This window comes from Hemicordylus capensis, chromosome 1 (genome assembly GCF_027244095.1).
Source record: "Hemicordylus capensis ecotype Gifberg chromosome 1, rHemCap1.1.pri, whole genome shotgun sequence".
Taxonomy (NCBI): domain Eukaryota; kingdom Metazoa; phylum Chordata; class Lepidosauria; order Squamata; family Cordylidae; genus Hemicordylus; species Hemicordylus capensis.
In genome coordinates this window covers 338,148,426-338,169,772 of record NC_069657.1, presented here as the reverse complement: position 1 = coordinate 338,169,772, position 21,347 = coordinate 338,148,426, and the positions used below count along the sequence as shown (strand labels likewise).

Genomic DNA, 21,347 nt, shown 5'->3' with positions numbered 1-21,347 from the left:
TGAAGAAAAAAATTTAAATGACATTTCTTAAGAGGCCAGAATCCTTCCTGCTGGGAATAACTGAAAGAGAGTTCTCCAGAAGAAATTTAACATTTTTTATATATGCAACCACGGCGGCTAGAATAGTATATGCGCAGAAATGGAAAGACACTAAAATGCCTTCAAAAGAAGACTGGTTGATAAAAATTTTGGAATATGCTGAGATGGCAAAGCTTACAGCACTTATAAGAGACAAAAATTTGGAATGTTTTAAAGAAGATTGGGAACCATTTTTGCTTTACTTAAAGAACTATTTTTCTAATATGGACTTTTCAGTAGGGTTTAAAACATAGTAATAACAACAGGTTGGGTTGGGTAAAATCGAGTAGTAGTGTGGAGTATGTATGTTTTGAATTATTATAGCAATGGTTTATATGTATAGTTATCGTGAACCGTGCAGATAGGTAAGCAGGAAATCAATATTTACTTATGTGTAGAAATGAATGTAATTTGAATGTTAAGCTATTGTATAAGCAAATAAAAATTTAAAATGCAAAAGCAAAACAACAACAACCACGTCACAGTTCAGAATGAAAGCATGTACACAGAAGCACAGTGTCTATATTTCTTTAGAATATAAACACAAAATGAGGGTGGAAACGGGTCTATTTATCAGCTTTTTCAATGTGTGTCTCTTGGAGATGGGGATGCAGCGGTTGAGTTTGGAAGGCAGCAGCTCTACAATCTAATCTTGCCACAGGTCAAAATCTTGACCCAGTTGTAGCAAACCACTCCCTTTCATAGATGTAAATTTAGGGCTGTCACTCTATAATTTGTTTTTTAATTTGATCTCCAGAAGATCTGATTAGGGCAGTTTTCCCATGGAAACAAATGGGAATTAAAGCTTCTTTTGCTCTGAAGAATCCTTAACAGAGAGGCTTCAGTGTTGGTGTGGATATGTATCTGAATATGTCTTCCTATTCCCTAGAATCTGGTGTTTTCTTATTTCTGTGGGCTGCCCACCAGGTGGCTTTCAGATTTAACAAGCGTTTTCTTTATGCACAGTGACATCTAGCGGCGTGAGTGTGCATCAGGCTGCTGAAAGCTTTGCTGCTTGAACTAGATGCTGACATCGAGTTCAAGCATCAGCTAGATGGTCACTGACAATGGTCCAGACTAAGTTACTGAATATAGTATGCAGGGAGTAGTCTAAAATAGTCCTTTATATATAATAGTCCTTTATATATATAAGGACTACTTTAGATTACTGCTAGACTCCCCTTTAGACTCACTTGCCAACTGAGCAAAGAGGAATATTTTTAAAGTGGTGATTCTCTTTAGCAGGGGGAGAGAAACTGGCCCTATCTATCCTCAGCACAGCATCCCTCCAGTGACTGTTGCTGATATATGTCTTATGTTTCTTTTTTAAATTGTGAGCCCTTTGGAGACAAGGAGCCATTTTGTGTATTTATTTTTATTTCTCTTTGTAAACTGCTTTGGGGACATTTGTTGAAAAGTATTATTTATTTATTTATTTATTTATTTATTTATTTACACAGTCAGACAGGTGTTATTGACTGGTTTGTTTTATCCAGACATCAAGTTCTTTCCAAGGACCTGGGATGGCTGAATTTTATTATCAATGTTGTTGCTGTTATAATAGATATCGTCACAGAATATAGGCTGTTCCCAGTAAAGTTGATTTTTGCAATTAACTGATGGTGATTTCTGTGGCCCCTATGGTGTTGAGGTGCTCTTCAAGGTGTTTTGGAATTGTACCTAGGGTGCCAATTACCACTGGGATTATTTTGGTCTTTTTCTGCCACAGCCTTTCAATTTCAATTTGTAGATCTTTGTATTTGGTGATTTTTTCTATTTCTTTTTCTTCTATTCTGCTATCCCCTGGTATTGCTATGTCGATTATTTTGACTTGTTTTTCTTTCTTCTCGACTACAGTTATGTCTGGTGTATTGTGTGGCAGATGTTTGTCTGTTGGTAGTTGGAAGTCCCATAATATTTTTGCATCTTCTTCTCCTTCTCCTTCTTCCTTAATTTCACAAGGACTACTTTACCCTGGATGTCAGCTAGTAATTTTAACAGATTCACATCAAAACCAAATAAAACTCTTTAATTTATCCAGGAGCGTAGGGAGGCTGGCAGCGGCCTGTGTGCAGCCATCGCCGCGGCCCCCTGGCCCCGCCCCTTTTGTCTGACGTCAGATGCAGGGGCCTGTCTAGCCACGCCACTGTGTCTGACGTCAGACGTGGGAGATATGGTCTCCCTCCCAAATGGGGCCGCACGGCCCTGTTTGGAAGGGAGATCGGCCCTCACTGCATTGGGCAGCATGGGCCGGAGTGACTCTCCCTGCCTTAAAGGCAGGGAAAGCCTTTCTGGCCGCGCTGCCAATGCCGCGCAGGCCGATCTCTCTCCTAAATGGGACCACATTAAACACATAATTGGGACAGATGTGCTTGTTTTTTATAACTTAAATAGCAGTTACAGCCAGTGTTCTCTCCAATTTCTTTTGTCTGTGTGCAGAATGAGTTTTGTTCTGGGCGGCAGTCACAAGACAGTCTTAGCGCACATGCATTCATAGTGGGACCTTCCTGATTAAACCTGAGTGGGATCTAAAATTAACTGAGTGGACATCAAAAAATGTGTGAGTGCGCACACGTGCACACAGGCCTTAGAGGGAACACTGGTTACAGCAAGTTTGCTGATTGCAGTAGGAGTGATGTGAAGCAATAGGATTGATTTGACATTCTAGACTACACACATGTTGTAGGCTAAGAGATAGATAGACAAACTTTATTACGATCGTAGATCAGACAGTACAACAAAAAACATTACATCCTTTTACTTTGGTAAAAACTGTTTCAATTCAGTTTAGGCTAAGAGAGAAGTCTTGGTGATTTGCTTTGAATTAACTTGCAGTTCTTGAAAAGATATCCTTAGAAGTTTAGAAGCTTGTACTTAATCTAGTTCATAATCATAATAGTCATCCATGTTTACTCTGAGATTGGGGGGATCATCTGCATTTGCTTTTTTTCTGATTTCTTCCCCTGGTTCAGCTGAATAGAGGTTGTCATGCACACACAAATGCAGGATCCTTTTTGATGACATCCAGCTCTCACCCTGGTTTTCTGCTGGTGCTGTACATTGTCCTCCTTTGACATCTGTGCCTGTGGCTGTGAGCACTCTTCTGGTTTTGAGCAGTTCACAAGTGCAATTCCACGGATTGCCTTCCAGATACAGATACCTGAGACGAGGCAAATGTATCAAAAGACCATGATCTAGGGCAGATATATTGTTGTTTCGGAGATTTAAAACCTGTAGGTGCCCCAGGTCCTTCAGTTCTTGTTCTTTAATTCTTTTTATCCTGTTTCCTTTCAAATCCAGTCTGGCTAGCATATGTGGAAGTCTGAAGTAAATGAATGAATGAATATACTGTTTATCATTTCTATAATACTTTTCACCATAGTAAATGCTTTACAATACTTCCCAAAGGTTAACTGTGTTAGTCTGTAGCAGCAAAAACAACAAAAAGCATGTGGTACCTGAAAGACTAACACATTTTCTGTAGCACAAGACTGCGTAGTTCACACACAATGTTGTGTACAGGTTGTGTAGTTCACAACACTTTTGTGAATGACAGTTCACTTCTTAAGATCTATGAAGTGAAATCTTCAGTAGACCGATTACTCATATACACACACACACACACACACACACACACACACACACACAAAGACGTACAGAGAAATATTTTGTGACTTCATTTCTCCTCACAAGAACCCTGCCATTATTCAGATAGTGACTTATTCCAAGGTACAGCCCCATTTGGAAACAAAATCACACCCACCCATCCCGCTCGCGTCTGATGTCAGACGTGGGGTGTGTGTCTGGGGCTGTGAGGCATGGCCCCTTAGGGGCGGCGGCCCGGGTTCTTTGAACCCATTCACCCAGTGGAGGCGAATGGGTTCAAACACACCCTGGGAATAGTGTGTTTGATTGGGCTGCATGGAGCCTGAGCAGACACAGAGTTGGGTGCCTAGGGCACTCAACTCACACAGGAAGCCCTAAATGCACCATGCTACTCATGTGCTGCGTTTCGGGATTCCTGGAGGCTGGGGCTCATTTTCCTGGGCTCCAGACATCCTTGCTGCTAGAGCAGCACGGATCATGTGAGTGCCAGTACTCTCTCTAGTTTTTTTCAGCTGTGTACGGGATGAATTTTGTTCTGAGTGGCAGTATCAAGGCAGTGTGTGCACACGTATATTCAGAATGAAGACTTCTTGATTAAACCCGAGCGAGATCTATAAGTAACTTAATGGACATCAAAAAATGTGTGAGCGCATGCACACACATATGCCTTAGAGGGAACACTGGCATGTCCCACACATCAACCGGAATTGTCTGGAGGGGAAGGTAAGGTCGATCTTGCCTTCCCTCCCCACCTGCAGTAAATGGTCATGTGCACTACCTTCTAGAGTGGGTTCATACAACCCAATAAACTATGGTATATTTGATCATGAACATGACTGGAGGTTGTGCGCTCCCTCCTTTCCCCAACCCTCTCTCCATTGCTCACACACTGGAGGAATCCTGGCTTGTTCATGAGTTGTGCTTTAATTGTGATTTGCAAACCACCATTAAACCCAGCATTTGAAACCAAGATTGAACTTGAGGTTTTATCATGATTTGTAAAACATCATTAAGTAACTCCGGGTGTGGATGATTAAGCAAACCAGTTGATGCCTTGGTTAATGGCTCCTTGATGGAGCCAAGGTAGTGCTGGGAAGGGGGAAGGGGGAGTGTATGGGCCTGGGCTATGTTCGGAACTGAATAAAATAATGGTGGATTTGGTTAAAAACTACCTATGGAAACTTGCGTTAAAAAAAAAAAAAGATAATGAGGCTATTCACACACACGTGCAAAACCAGGCTAAGGGAGCCCAGCCCAGTTTTGCACACACACGTGAACTTCCAGGATTGGGCCCAATCTTGGTGGCACTGCAGTGGCAAACCTGCTTGTGGAGCCTCCCCCCAAAACGAGGGGGAGAGCAAGTGCTCTCCTAACCTCGTTTTTCGGATCGTCTGTCAGCCGCGGCTTTAAGTAGCCACTTCTAGCTACTAGAGGGGGGAGCCCCATAATGCATCACGCACTCATGCGGTGCATTATTGAAGCTCCGGGGGGGGGGGGGGGACATGTCCCAGATCTCTGATCCTCGGAGCAACTGGCAGCAGCCAGTGATCATCTGGGCAGGCAGTCCGCCTGCCCAAGGGAAGAACCTGCTTGTCTGCAGGGGAGGAAAGGTTTTCAAGGCTTCCTCCCCTCGCCCTGTTGGAGTCCTTTCTCTGCTCGTGAGAAAAGGCTCAATATGTTCAGGGTACTGACACCGAGCTGCATACCTGCTTGCTTCAGAGTGACTTACCTTAATGGAACAGAAGGAAGTCGATTTTGCTCAAGAGCTAGATTCAACAGTATTGTGCATTTCTGAAGCGCCCCATCCTCAAATGTGGTAACAATATTGTTGTCAAGGAATAAATGCTTGAGATTTTTTAGATCCTGGAATTCTTGTGCTTTAACTGTCTCAATCAGGTTATTGCTGCAGTCTAATTTCTGTAGTGTGGCGGGCAATCTGAGTGGTATTCTTTGGAGTTTGTTCCCAGACAGCTCCAGTGTGGTTAAGCTGGAAAGAAACTGAGTACCAACAACTGATGAAAGCTGGTTTTCAGACAGACAAAGCTCTGAAAGCTTTGACAAGTTTGCCTGTTGTTTCATGCCTCCAAATGCAAGCACTTTGAGTTGGTTTCTCCCTAACTTCAATGACAGCAAGGATTTAGGAAGATCCAAGGGGGCATTAGTCAGTAAGTTGCCATTCAAATTGAGAAACAGCAAGTTGTGAAGAGATGAAAAAGGGTTTTCTGGAAAAGATTTCAGTTTATTATTTGCCATGCTGAGATACTTCAGGTTGGGAAGTTGGAGTGATCCAGAAACAGATTCCATATTATTTCCATCCAAAGTCAAACTCTGTAAATTGCCAAGGGATGAAAGGATGCTAAAGGAAAGAGCCAAAATCAAATTGCTTTGTATATCAAATACCCTTAATTTTTGTAAACCTTCAAAATCAGATTCATGTAGAACTCTAATTAAATTGTCACCCAGTTTCAGTACTTCAAGGTTTGCTGGGAGTGAGGTAGGTACGTAGCTTAGTTTATTATTCCAGAGTTCCAGAGTCCTCAATGCATCCAGAGCTTTGAAAGTATTCTTCTCCATTGATTCTGTCCCACTGCAAATCAGGACAAATTCTTCAAGGGCAGACAGTCTGCTGACATCAGCGATCTAAAGGGCAACAACAACAACAAAATTAATTTGAAAAAGTGCTGTTATATGGATCATCCTCCACAGACAGGAACTCATCTTGTTTAAACCCAGTTTAAATGAATGGGAGTCATGGAAGAGCTAGCATCAATAAATATGAGCATGATTCAGGTAATGTTAAACATTCTCTGTTGTGTATATTCCATGCCAAGCTAGATGTTTCCAGTGGCTTCACATGGAACATAAACATGCCCAGAGGACTCACAATCTAAAAAGATTCACAAGGTAGATACCAGCAACAGCCACTGGAGAGACACTGTGCTGGTTTGGATAGGGCCAGCTGCTCTCCCTCTCTCTCTGCTAAATATGACAAGAATCATCACTTTGAAAGGTGCATCTTTGACCAGAGAGCAGGGGAAATACATAATGGGTGAAAAATGGAGAGCTATGTTTATCAGCGTAATTAGACAACTAGCTTGAAGAAAACTCCTTATAAAGTTGTATATAAATGGTATTTACTCCACTTAAGATAAACACATTTAGTATATCAGATATCACCTGCTTGTGTTAAAGTCCAAGAGCTGATGACACACAGTCATACACAATGGGAAAATTCAAGATTGTTGGAAGGATAGAAGTGACAGAGACTAATCAGACTATAACCTCATATTATTATCCATGTGTCCAATGAGACATCCCCATTATCATATATTGTATTTGCCATTTTAATTTTGCCAAGATGCTGCCCTGAAAGATTTATCTGAAGGGTGGCTTTAACAAATTTTACATACATACATACATACATACATACATACATACATACATACATACATACATACCTGAAGGTATGGAAAAGCCCAATAAAGTTAGGATATATTATGAAAATTGTAATTATTTTGTGTCCTATTGGAATGTACATTCAGAATGTGCCTTTGGAAATATTAATATTCTGAATGAAGTAAAGCAATTAGTTAAAATGAACATTCATGATGAATTAGAAATATGTCTATTAATGATACAATAATAGAAAATAATTGAATATAAGCACTGACAAATTGAATGATCAAATATTTATATAATATTGGGATGATACTTAATATGTATTATTATAATACTATACTGATGCTATAGATGAACTGATAAAAAGCACACTTTTTAAGAGTACATTTAATTTTGGGTGGATTTATGCTTTATTTGAAACCAAATTATTTCAGACACATTTTCTTTGTTGCAGTAGACACTCATCATATTTACTTCTCTGAATTAGCAGGAGTAAGTTACATGTTGATGACAAATTATATTTTAGGCTTTTATTTGAGTGGTTTTAAGTAGACAGAACAGTAGTTTCCTGTTCTTTACTAAGGCATTCTTCAGGTTTAGGTTGTTAATGTTATCAGGTCATTATTTGACAAAATAGCAAATTACACTGATAAAGAACCTTAATTTTTCTTTCCAGTCATGACATGCAAATACTATTTTTCTTGCCCATGACAATGTGGTTATAGTTTATACTAATGAGCAAACAGAACTATTTGTTGAAGACAATTTACTGGTCTATCTAATAAAATTTTTGCTTCAGTCCACACATCTGTCTTGCTGGATAAACATATATTCCTGTTGAAGTAGGTGAAATTGCCAGTGAATCCAATGCAGTGATAGGCACACCTCAATTCATTCATTTCAGCTGTCCGGCATGCTTAACTTTGCCAAGCTTGGGCTGTAGATCATTTTAGATGTAAATGTTTTAGCTCAGCTGGCATCTGGTAACCCCTGCTAACTGGGCAAAGAGGCACCTTTTAACGTGGTGATTCTCTTTATTTAGCAGGGGGAGAGTCTGGCTCTATCCACCCCCAGCACAGTATCCACCCCCAGCACAGCAACAGTGACTGTTGCTGGTGTCTATCTTATGTTTCTTTTTATATTGTGAGCCCTTTGGGGACAGGGATCCATCTTATTTGTTTGTTATTTCTCTGTGTAAACCACCCTGAGCCTTTTTTGGAAGGGTGGTATAGAAATTGAATGAATGAATGAATGAATGAATCTGTTTCTGTCTGCCTGATTCTTTTAGGTTCAACGTCTTAAATACACTGACCAGAACTGTATGCAGTACTCCCAATGTGGCCGCACCATAATTTGTATAAAGGCCTTATAATATTAGCATTTTTATTTTCAATCCCCTTCCTAATGATCCCTAGCATGGAATTTGACTATTGCATAACTGCCACACACTGAAAGTGCCGTGCACTTTCAATGAGCTGCCCACCATGACCACAAGATCTCTTTCCTGGTCAGTCACTGGCAGCTCGGACCACATCAGTGTATATGTGAAATTGGGGGTTTTTTGGCCTCAATTTGCATCACTTTGCTCTTGCTTACACTGAACTGCATTTGCCATTTTGTTGCCCACTCAGTCAGTTTGGAGAGATCCTTTTGGAGCTCTTCACCATCTGTTTTGGATTTCACTACCCTAAATAGTTAAGTGTCATTTGCAAATTTGGCCACTTCACTGTTTACCAAACTTCTTGATCATTTATGAACAAGTTATAGAGTACTGGGCCCAGTACAGATCCTTGGGGGACCTGACTTCTCACTTCCCTCCATTGTGAAAACTGTCCATTTATTCCTACCCTCCATTTCCTGTCCTTCAACCAGTTACCAATCCACACATATACTTGTCCCCTTATCCCATGACTGCTATTTTTTTTCAAGAGCCTTTGGTGGGGAACTTTGTCAATATGACCACCTAGAGCAGGGCTGCTCAACTTTGGCCCTGCTCCAGATATTGGCCTACAATTCCCATAATCCCTGGTTATTGGTTGCTGTGGCTGGGGATTATGGGAGTTGTTGTCCAAAAACATCTGGGGGCCCTAAGTTGAGCAGGCCTGACCTAGAGCCATCTAGATGAGGCAATATAAAAATCAAATCAATAAAATGATACATAAATGAATAAAAACCTTTTGGAGGTCCAAGTATACTATGTCAACTGGATCACCTTTATCCACATGCCTGTTGACACTCTCAAAGAACTCCAAAAGTTTAGTGAGGCAAGATATGCCCTTGCAGAAGGCATGCTGGTTCTCCTTCAGTAAGATGTGTTATTCTATATGTTTGACAATTCTGTCTTTAAGTATGCTTTCCATCAATTTATGTGGCACAGAAGTTAAGCTAACTGGCTGGTAGTTTCCCAGATCCCCTGGATCCCTTTATATGGAGAGCTGGTCTTTTGTTGTAGCAAGCATGAATTGTCTCTTTTGCTAAGCAGAATCTGCCCTGGTTTGCATTTGGATGGGAGACTACATGTGTGAGCACTATAATATATTCCCCTTAGAGCAGGCCTGCTCAACTTCGGCCCTCCTGCAGATGTTGGCCTACAACTCCCATAATCCCTGGCTATTGGCTACAGTGGCTGGGAATTATGGGAGTTGTAGTCCAAAAACAGCTGGGGGGCCTAAGTTGAGCAGGCCTGCCTTAGAGGATGGGGCCACTCTGGGAAGAGCATCTGCATGCTTGCTTGCAGAAAGCTCCAAATTCCCTCCCTGGCATCTACAAGGTAGGGATGACAGAGACTCCTGCCTGCAACCTTGAAGATGCCACTGCCAGTCTGTGTAGAGTAAACAGTAGTGAGCTAGATGGACCAATAGTCTGATTCGGTATAAGACAGCTCCCAGTGTTCCTATGTATGTTCGTATGAAAACCAGAGTTACATTAGCTACTTTCCAGTCCTCTGGTACAGAGCCTGAATGAAAGAACAAGTTACATATTTTTGCTAGGAAATCGGCAATTTGAGGAGAACTGGTCTTGTGGTAGCAAGCATGACTTGTCCCCTTAGCTAAGCAGGGTCTGCCCTGGTTGCATATGAATGGGAGATGAATGTGTGAGCACTGTAAGATATTTCCCTCAGGAATATCCCAGATATCCCAGAGCTACTCTGGGAAGAGCAGAAGGTTCCAAGTTCCCTCCCTGGCATCTCCAAGATAGGACTGAGAGATATTCCTGCCTGCAACTTTGGAGAAGCCGCTGCCAGTCTGCGTAGACAATACTGAGCTAGATGGACCTATGGTCTGACTCAGTATATGGCAGCTTCCTAGGTTCCAATGTTCCACATTCCTTCAGAACTCTTTGATGGATGCTGTCTGGTTTTGGCTATTTGTTAATTTTTATTTTTTCAAGACAGTTTAGAACATCTTCCCTTGCCACTTCAAATTGGCCCAGTTCTTTAGCTTCCAAGCCTGAGAAGCTCAGTTCCGGAGTGACTATATGGTCAGTATCCACTGCTGTGAAGACAGATACAAAGAACTCATTCAGCTTCTCTGCAATCTCCTTATCCTCCTTAATAATCCCTTTCATGCCCTCATCATCTAAGGGTACAAACGCCTCCCTGGCAGGTTTTCTACTTCTGATATATTTAAAGAAGTTTTTGTTATTCCCCTTGACACTTCTAGCTATAAGCTCCTTGCACTGTCTTTTGTTTCATGGGATTTACTGCGACACATGCATGTACAACCACAGTCTAAAAGTGAGCATAGGAGAAGAGAGCTCCTAATCTTTTAACCAAGTAGAAGAGGTAATTTCAGGAAGAGCAAGTTTGTTTTCACCCCTGTGAAGCTGCCCCTCCCAAAATTCTCTCTTCTGTACAGTTATGAAATATAAAACAGCCTCGTCCTTTTTTTTTTTTTTTGGCTCTGGTCAACCCAGTTGAAAATATAGGTTATGGGATGAGGAAACCATCCTACCTGGAGCTGTTTGATCTTGCTGTGGCTGATATAAATTCTCATGGTAGTAGAAGCAATCTCTTTAGGCACTTCTCCAATTCTATAGCACTGCACTTGCTTGTCAGAGTCACAGTTGCATTTCCGTGGGCATGTGGGGATTGCACCCCAGGAAAGATGAAGCAAAATAAGAAAGATGCAAAATAGCTGCTTTTTCTTAAATAGCACCATCCTGAACAGTACTAGGTAATTGTGAACCACAATTTGAATTTAGGCATCATGGGCTCTTTTATACTTTACCATCTGATAAGAAGATAAACACAGCTGTGTCTTCCGCTTTTGCGAAAAAAGGCAGCAAAGACAATCCCTAAACTTCTTTGGGTTAACATATTAGCAAGCATCACAAAGAGCAAAAGGTTTAAACAATGATAAGGAGTCTTTATTTTGGCTGGACTGGAAAATTGATCTTATTTATTGCCTGATGTCTGATCTGCAAACACTTCTATTATCTGCAGTTTCCTAGTTTGGTTAAATGTGACACCACATACTGAGTGAGAAGAAAAGATAAAGAGCTTTTATAGTGGGCTATAAAATATTTGCATTTCCAATGACCCTGTATTAAAAACCCTAGAAAAAGACTCTGGAGCTTCTCTTTCATCCTTCTCTATGAAAACACACACAAATGAGTTTCATTTTTAAAAGTGTTTTCTAGATTAATATATTTTGCTACTTTTATAAAACACCTAATGGTGCAGCGGGAAAGTAACTTGCCTAGGGAGCAAGAGGTTGTTGGTTCGAATCCACACTGGTATGTTTCCCAGACTATGGGAAACACTTATATCAGGCAGCAGTGATATAGGAAGATGCTGAAAGGCATCATCTCATAGTGCGTGGAAGGTGGCAATGGTAACCCCTCCTGCATTCTACCAAAGAAAACCACATGGCTCTGTGGTCACCAGGAGTCGACACCGACTTGACGGCACAACTTTACCTTTACTTTATAAAACACAACAATACTTGCAATTGAGATAAAAAGAGCAAATCAAAAATTCATGCATGAGATTGATGTGCAAAAATATGTTGTTTGAAGATAATGAGGTTGCCCCTCCTCGACTTTGGCTACTTAGGAAGTATAGAACATTAGAAGGCTAATATCCTACACTGTGAGGTGCTTCACACGATCGCTGTGAAGTGCCTCAGTGTGGTCTGCAGGGAGAGCGGGCTTAGCCCGCTCTCCCTGCAGAAAAGCAGCTGCTTGTAGCCACTACCAGGCGGCCAGATTGGCTGCCCACATGGCTGCCGGCTCTGTCACGGAGCCAGTGGGGGCTACAGGGATCGGGGCTATGCGGCCCCTAGAAGTTCCAGGATGCCCCGTGCAGGCGCAGGGGGGCATCCTGGAAAGACCCCCAAACCCAGGAGGTCTTGGGCTCTGCTTGCAGCCTCCCAGTCGGGAGTCTACTTGCGTGTTCCCACGCACTGTGGCGACACATGAGCAACCAAATGAGGTTAGCAGAGCACTCACTCCATTAACCTCATTTAAGGGGAGGGTGAATTAGGCGGGCTAGCCGCCTTGAGATCACCGGGCATGCCTGCAAGCCTGGTGGTTCCTACGATTCCTGGAAAGCGGGCTAAGCTCCCTTAGCCCGCTTTCCAGGGATCGTGGGAATAGCCTCTGTGTTTTTCATCTGTGGATTGTTGCCTTTCTTCCCCTGGTCAGACTCTTTTTTGCCTGAGACAAAAATCCAACAGTAAATCTTTCCTGGGTATATGGAATATGCATATTTCTTATAATAAATGTTGTAATGCAAATAATCTAAATTCTGTAATGGATAAATATGCATAGGATCATTAGCCCTATTCGCATGGTGCTAAAAGATCATTGCAGAATATTGCTAATCATTCTTAGGGGTGTGCACGGAACCGCGGAGCTGCGGTCCGGCACTGGGGTGGGGGGTTCCATTAAGGGTGGGGGGGCTTTACTTACCCCTCCTGCCGCTTTCCACCTTTGGTGCCGTATTTAGTGTAGAAATCCAGCGGCAGGGTACCTCCTTGCCGCCCGCTTCAATATCCAAATGACTTCTCTGTGGTTAACATTCGGGCGGCAGGATACCTCCCTGCTGCCCCCTTCAAGCCCGCTCCGCTTGCTCTTTAGAAATGGGCGGGAGGACACCTCCCTGCCGCTCCTTTCCCTGCCGGGCTGCAAAAGTCTTTAAGAAGCGCGCACAAAAGGCTCTTCTTATGTTCTTACAATATATTGCTCTTGATTGGAGCTTCTAACATTGCTGCAAAATGGGAGTTCTATCCTAAGGGATATTGTACAGTTAATACGGCCCTTCAAATGGGACCAGAATACAAAACAACCTAGTAGTCAGCTTTTGCTCTAAACAGTCCTGAATGCTTAGCCTTTCCGTTTCCTTGCAGCGAAAGTGTTCTAGTCTCTTCACCATTTTGATTGCCTTTTTCCCGTCTATACCTTTTACAAATGTAGGTGCACAAAAGATTAATATCATAGTGGCAGTTTTATTTTCAAACTGTTTCCTAACAAATCTCAGCATTGAATTTCCCTAGTCTGCTGACCTTCAGACACTAGGTAAAATCGATTTTATTTTCCCATGTCTTCTTTGCTTCACTTTGCTGCTGGTTTTACTTATGGATTTATATATTTATAATGTGAGACACCTTGGACAATTAATTGGAAAAGCAGAACATAAGTGTATCAATCTTTTTTTTTTTTTAAGCTCAGCAGTTGCTCCTTCAATTTTGAAGGAGAGGGCAGAAGGACATACCAATTTTTTTCTCAAGCCAAGGACGGATTTGTCCTTGATGCTGGTATTTGAATGAATTGCACCTGTCACTGATAAAAATCTTTATTACATGGGGAGTGTTTGCTATACTGAGTCTTCATGAAAAAGTTTGTTGTCTTACAGAGAGTAAATGCTGCACCTCTCTACACACAAAAGTGCTCAGTAAATTCAAAGAGAGCTACTGCTTTCAGTAGCCTGATCAGAGGAAGAGGGGTGCTTCTTTTGACTGCAAAGGAACCAGGACCTTTCCAGAATTTATAAAGCATAAGGCTGTAATATGCAGGCTTGCAAAGAAGAAAGTCTCATTGAACGTAATGGGGTTTCTGAGTAAACCATTACAGGACTGGACTATTAAACTCATTCCAGCCAATGCTAATAGCACTGTATCCTATCCCACACGGAATGGAGAGACCAGCAGTAGTCTTGCTTTTGGAGGGCGATCCTTGTGGGAATGTGTTGGGGTGTGGGGAGATAGCCTGTTTGGCTTTGTTTTTAAAACCAGAAAACTGTGTACCAGGATCTTGCATCTAACCAAAACTAACGACAAAATTCCCAACCCAAATAGCACTATAATATATCATAAAACCATAGGCACAATATTGTATGAAATCACCATCCATATATAAATGCATCTTACGGAACTATATAATGTTACAAAGCCACAATAAAACCATACACAAATGAATGTTTGTAAGGCTCCAGCACAATGAGCTTCCATTTTGAGAAACACTGAGGCTGTTCACACAAGCTGCCCTACTCAGCCTTGGGCAGCCCTACCTGGGTAGGGCTGCTCATGTGAAGTGCTCGAATTGAGGCCTCCCCCAATAGCCCAGAGGGTTTGTTTTTTTACCCAGCCTTTAACCTGGGTTAAAGGGTGCAGTTGCACCCTTTACCCCAGGTCTGGGGTTGTATTACAGATCTGAGGGGGAATCCCTGTGCTGCTCACACAGGAACACAGGAAGCTGCCATATACTGAGTCAGACCATTGGTCTATCTAGCTCAGTATTGTCTTCACAGATGGGCAGCAGCTTCTTCAAGGTTGCAGGCAGGAATCTCTCAGCACATAGTGCATTTTGGGATTCCTGGAGTCCAGGACTCGTTCAGCCCTCCCTCCCCACCAGTGGTCCCTCTAATTTTTTCCATCTCTGTGCAGAATGAGTTTTGTTCTGGGCGGCAGGATTAAGGCACTGTGTGTGCACCTGCATTCAGAGTGGGGCCTTCCTAGTGGGAGCTAAAATTAACTGAGCGGACATCAGAAAAGTTGTGAGTGCGCTCACGTGCACATGCCTTAGAGGGAACAGTGCTCCCCACCCCTCTCATGGTCATGTGTATGGCCTTAGGGTCTTTTTCAAGTGGATGAGTTAATATTAGTATAGATGTCCAATTCTCTAAGTTTGCCCTTGATAACATTCCTTTATAGAAGATATCTTGATCTTTTATCACACACACACACACACACACACACACACACACACACACACACCCCAAATATCAATAATGAAACTTCTTTGTAAAATAATTAATTTATACTATATCTCCAAGTTCAAGTCTCATTATTTTATTCCTTAAGGCCTCACAGATAAGTGAACCATTATGGATCGTTACAAACATTCATTTCTGTATGGTTTTATCATGGTTTTGTGACATTACAGTATGTATGATGTATTTATATATGGATGGTTATTTCTTACAATATTGTGCCTATGTTATATCATATGATAGTGCTGTTTGATTGGATTTTTTGTCATTAGTTTTGGCTTTGTTTTTAAATATGAACTCCAGGAACCTTTTTTTTAAAAGAGTGAACAAAAATGTTTCCAAAATGAAGGGGTATTGCTGTGAAGGGAGAGGCTGCCTTTGCTGGTTTCTTGCCATATATTTAAATGACCACCTGGAGATGTATGTATCAGGTGGTATAAAAATATGATAGATAAAATGCTTGCCTGAATGACTGTGTGAATGACTCCTCCTTTGCTTAGTAGGAGTGGCCAGTCAGCCTCCAAAACAAAGAGTGTAAGAAAACTGTTACATGTTTTTTAAATAGCATGAGTATAGAGGAGAGATTTATCATAGACACCATACATTAGGCATAAGTGACACTAGCATACCTGTCGAAATGGCATTCATAATCACAGTTGTTCTCCCCTCCCCTGTATCAACAGCACACGTATTGATGCAGGGGAGGGGACAAAGGAAAGTGCATTTCCCCAAGAGCTTGGTATTGTGGTTGGAGGAGTACAGAAATATGTGATTTCCTCACAAGATATACTAGATGGGGAAACATCATCTGGATTGTGCTCCACTAATTAAGTAAACACTGTGCATTCCTGCACAAACAGTATCAGCTAGGTGTTTGTTGCACCTCAACTACAAATTCAGGCTATTTTACACAGCTGTTGCCTATTGGTAACATAAGAGGTTTATTAAACAGGATTTTATACAGCTTCCTGGAAAGATTGTTCATACAGGTATTCAGAAGGATTTCCCCTAGTCTAAAGAAAGAGATCTTTGGAGGCTGGGCTGTACTTAGGGGAACACCACAATTGATTCAAAGACTTAAGACAACCTGGAAAGGTTTTTAGATCTTTCTGGAGTCTGCCAGGACTTTTCAGACAATCCAGGCGGTAAGTCTGTGGGTAAAGTGGTTTTGTGGTTTGTTTGTTTGTTTGTTTGTTTAAAAAATGTTTGTAGTGAGCCTAGACATTCTAGATACTTCTATGCTATAAATGCAAACTTTAACTTGCTGTTTACAATCCACATCTCTTTCTTGGAACTATACTTCTCAAGAATGGCTCTAGGGATGGGGCAGGGGGGCAAGTGCCCCCGCCCGATATGACCCCACTTCTGTTTCAGAAATCCAAAATGTGGGGCACAGCTCACTCACCCATCAATGCACTTGCCCCTTCACTGCTCCCCCTCAGTTTTCTTTTCTTATGGGGCTATTGCAAGCACTCATAATGCAACTCTTTTTGCATCTGGGGGGAAAGGAAATATTTCTTTCTTCTGGACGGAACAATCAGTGCTTAAGCATGCTGTGTAGAGTCATGATCACCTATTGGTTCTTCTCCATAATGATGAGCACCACAGTACGATGCCATCTACTTGCAAGCACACTGTTAAATCTCAGGCTGTGTGTTCTCCTTGTTCTGCAATGTATTCCAACAGGACTTGAAGAATGGGTGTTTAACAAGATTTCCCCCAAATTACATTAGCCTAAACTTTCCTCAAATTCAACTTTTATGTATGAATTTTAAATGCATAGGAAAGGAAAAGGAAAGGTTGTGCTGTCGAGCTGGTGTCGACTCCTGGTGACCATAGAGCCATATGGTTTTCTTGGTAGGCAGGTTGCTTCCCCACTGCGCCATTAGGTGGCTTTAAATGCTTAACTCTCCTTTTATTCTTTTTGCTTTGAAAAAGCTTGACACTACATCTTAGTAACACAACACATTTCTGAAGGTATTCTGGGAGTGTTTGTCTAGCAAGGTACAGGCCCTACTGTGATCTAACCCCCAGAGGTGTATCTAGGGAAAATAGCGCCTAGGGGAAGCACTGACATTGCGCCCCCTGTCCAAACATCTGACACCCATCTTTCAGGTAACTTTACCATAATATCAGCTGAAAAATACAAGTCAAGCTCATTAATCTTTTAATATTTCAAAAACTATTTAGCAGTGGATGTAGCCAGACCCAAAAATGCTGGAAAACTACAAATTTCAGTATGTTGGGGCTCATGAAATACCCAAATACTATGTGGAGGTGCACTTGGAAAACTAATCAGAAGTGCCTGTCTAATTCTCTATTATGCATTGTTCCATCACTATTACGTAAGTTTTAAAATTTTACTTTTCCCAGATACTCTGAAAATAATTAAAGGATATGCAGAGTAAACTGCGTCACTGCTTGGAATATATTCTAGTATTTCAGAAAGACAGTTAAAATGAGAGAAAGAGAGCAAGAAACTCCCAGTGGGCCTTAATACTAAGGATTTCACACTGATTCAAAGACAAACTCACCATTAATAGCCACATTATTAAGACATCACATTTAACTCAATTATCACAAGAATCAAAGTAAGTGAAAATGAATATAATCCTAGCTCATAAGCTTCAGCTCAGTATTCACAAGCCCTGATTCTCTGTACATAGTGCCAAATTGAATATGTGCACAGTGACTTATATTATATTATTTTTTAATTTTTTTTACCTGTAGCCCCTTCGGGGGGCTTCCTAAAGGTTGGGGGGGCTGCAAAGGTTCCCCCTCCCCCTGCTGGCCTCTAGGGCCTCGCAGGGACCATTTGAGCATGTGCGGTGGCCATTTTATTTTTTTTAAATATGGCCACTGAAAACAAAATCGCCACCGTGCATGCTCAAATGGCCTCTGCAAGGCCTGCCGCACCCTAGATACGCCCCTGCTCACCCCAGCTATAGCACTCCAGGCTCAGCATCAGCCTTTTTCTTTGTTGTAAACATGAAGTTCTAAGTAGAACTAATGAAGCCTACTTTCTGCTTCTTTAATATGATTACTCTTATTTAGGATCCTTTCCCATGTGCTTTAAATTTGGTTTGCATCTCTCATCATGTAGGTTAAAAAGTGGTGTTGCATGCCATTTAAGTGGCTGCCATCTTGAAACAAGATGGCAGATTGAGAGAAAAAACCCCACCACCCAGGCCCCTGGTCCCCACCCTTCTTGGTGAATTTGGCTTGTATCGGACTGTACATGCAAAAGTTATTGGAGATGGACACATGGACATATAATATCCATTGACACACAGGTATGGTGATCTCATACACCTTTTTCCTTTGGAAAGTACACTAAACATGTATTTGATTTTCGGAAGCTACACACTGTGGAAAAATGCCAGAAAATATGAAGGGGCCGAGAAAGCCCTCTGCCGCTTTCCTCTCTCCTTTGTGTAGCTTCTTAATGTCAGAGTAGCTTCCAATGCAATGTATAATATTCTCCTGGGCTCTTGAATACAAACCAGAAAATAGCTCCCCCTCCCTCAACCGGGGTTGTAAACAATTTTGGCAAGAGTCAGGGTGTAAAAAGCTCTATGAAATAAATGGAGTTCTCCTTACACAGCATTTGTTCTACCTCTCTAATCATTTTCATTTATTCTTTCATATTTATCAGAACAGTTATATAAGAAGGGGCAGAACATCTAATACTAGGTTACATGGTGTAAATTGGTGCCCAATTTACACAATGTGCCCAATTCACAAATATTTCTCTGCACAGCTACCTAGAAGACTGTTAAGGCCTCTGTGAAAAGGAAGCCCCATTAATGATCTCCAGTCTTAACATATGAACATAAGAACAGCCCAGCTTGATCAGGCCGAAGGCTCATCTAGTCTAGCATCCTGTTTCACACAGTGGCCCACCAGATGCCGATGCAAGCCTACAGGCAGGAGTTGAGGGCATGCCCTCTTTCCTGCTCTTACTCCCCTGCAACTGGTACTCAGAGGCATCCTACATTTGAGGCTGGAGGTGGCCTATAGCCCTCCAACTAGTAGCAGTTGATAGACCTCTCCTCCATGAAGTTATACAAACCCCTTTTAAAGCCATCCAAGTTGTTGGTTGTCACCATATCTTGTTTATGCATTGTATGAAAAAGAACCTCCATTTCTTGGTCCTAAATTTCCTGGCAATCAATTTCATGGGATGACCCCTGGTTCTAGTGTTATGCGAGGGGGAGAAGCATTTCTCTGTATCCACTTTCTCCACACCATGCATGATTTTATAGACCTCTATGTCTCCCTGCAGTTGTCTTTTTTCTAAACTAAAAAGCCCCAGGTGTTGTAGCCTTGTATCATAAGAAAGGTGCTCTAGGCCCCTGATCATCTTGGTTGCCCTCTTCTGCACCTTTTCCAGTTCTACAATGTCTGCTTTTAGATGTGGTGACCAGAATTGTACACAGTACTCCAAGTATGGCCACACCATAATTTTGTATAAGGGCATTATAATATTAGCAGTTTTATTTCCAATCCCCTTCCTAATGATCCCTAGCATGGAATTGGCCTTTTCCACAGCTGCAGCACATTGAGTCAACACTTTCAACGAGCTGTCCACCACGACTCCAAGATCCCTCTCCTGGTCAGTCACTGACAGTTCAGATCCCATCAACGTATACTAGAAGCTGGGGTTTTTCGTCCCAATGTGCACCACTTTACACTTACCTACAGTGAACCACATATGCCATTTTGTTGACCACTCACCCGGTTTGGAGAGATCCTTTTGGAGCTCCTCACAGTCCATTTTGGATTTCACTAGCCCAAACAGTTTGGTATCATCTACAAATTTGACCACCTTGCTGCTTACCCCTACTTCTAGATAATTTATGAATAAATTAAAAAGCACTAGTCCTAGTACATATCCCTGGGGGACCCCACTTCTTGCTTCCTTCCATTGTGAAAACTCTCCATTTATACCTACCCTCTGTTCCCCATCCCTCAACCACTTAGCAATCCACACATGTACTTGTCCCCTTATCCCATGACTGCTAAGTTTCCTCAGGAGTCATTGATGAGGAACTTTGTCAAAAGCTTTTTGGAAGTCCAGGTATACTATGTCAACTGGATCACCTTGATCCACACACTTGTTGACACTCTCAAAGAACTCCAAAAGGTTCATGAGTCAAGATTTGCCAGTCTTTCTCAGCTCTACCAGAGATGCCAGGGAATGAAACTGGAGTTTACTACAGGCAAAGTACGTGCTCTACCACTGAATTGTGACCCCCCCCCAAAAAAAACACGTGTCCTGTTATGACATTTTAATCCCACCTCTCCAAAGTGCTTAATAAAATACATACTCCTCCCTTCGCCCTCATACCAACCCTGTGAAGGTAGGTTAGGCTGAGTGTGTGTGCACAAAGTAGGGTTGCCAACTGTCCCTATGGAGGTTGTGGTTCCACCAGGTGGCAGTGTGGGGGTGGAGCTGCAGGGCCCTTGGGCCCCTTGACCCTCCAAGCCCAGGGACATTTGCACTCCCTTGTCCAATGGATAGTATGCCCATGGGTGTGTGTGTCTTGTTGTTGTGTCTCTAGAGTCCAGCCAAAGCATGGAGAGCTCCTGCTGCTAACTCACCTGGAGCTTCCTGTGGGGGTGGGTGTAATCCTGGAGACGAAAAGAGCTCCTGCAAGTAATTGACTGTGGTGTGGCCAACCTGGGGCTCTTTTGCAATTGCTGGACTATTGCTCCCACCATTCCCAGCTGTTGTTGCTCAGGATGGTAATGATAGTCCAGGGGCAGCTGGAGAGTCCCAGGTTGGCTATCCTTGCTCTGGGGCATAGTTAGGGCAAGCAAAAGGTAGATAGGAGGTTTCTGGGTGATGTGTGGTTTTGATGTCCCATCTTTCTTCTTAACATTATTTACTTTTAAGAACTTGATGACACCCCCTCCCCTGCACCGTGTTCTTCTGCAACAGCAACCAGAACAGCTACAAATAAACATCCACCATGAAGTGTAAAATACTTACGGGGGGGGTGGCATTTTATTCCTTTTGCTATATTTTGAGAAGTTTTTGGTTGAAAAG

The 21,347-nt window shown here is 42.1% G+C and overlaps 1 protein-coding gene across 4 annotated transcripts; it reads right to left on the bottom strand.

Annotated features, from left to right (window-relative positions):
- Positions 1-2,758: 2,758 nt before the first annotated feature.
- Positions 2,759-20,970, bottom strand: LOC128340030 (nephrocan-like). Of its 4 annotated transcripts, none has more exons than XM_053284641.1 (4): positions 20,900-20,970; positions 11,037-11,132; positions 5,414-6,324; positions 2,759-3,400 (listed from the first exon to the last, which is right to left on the bottom strand). In XM_053284641.1, exons 2-4 carry the CDS (start codon positions 11,076-11,078, stop codon positions 2,953-2,955), a joined length of 1,401 nt encoding a protein of 466 aa, XP_053140616.1. In that variant the 5' UTR covers positions 11,079-11,132; positions 20,900-20,970; the 3' UTR covers positions 2,759-2,952. The 4 variants fall into 4 exon arrangements, with proteins under 4 accessions (XP_053140616.1, XP_053140617.1, XP_053140618.1 ...); XM_053284642.1 differs by lacking the exon at positions 20,900-20,970 and adding an exon at positions 12,997-13,201; XM_053284643.1 differs by lacking the exon at positions 20,900-20,970 and adding an exon at positions 12,997-13,201 and having other exon boundaries at positions 11,037-11,128.
- Positions 20,971-21,347: the final 377 nt, after the last annotated feature.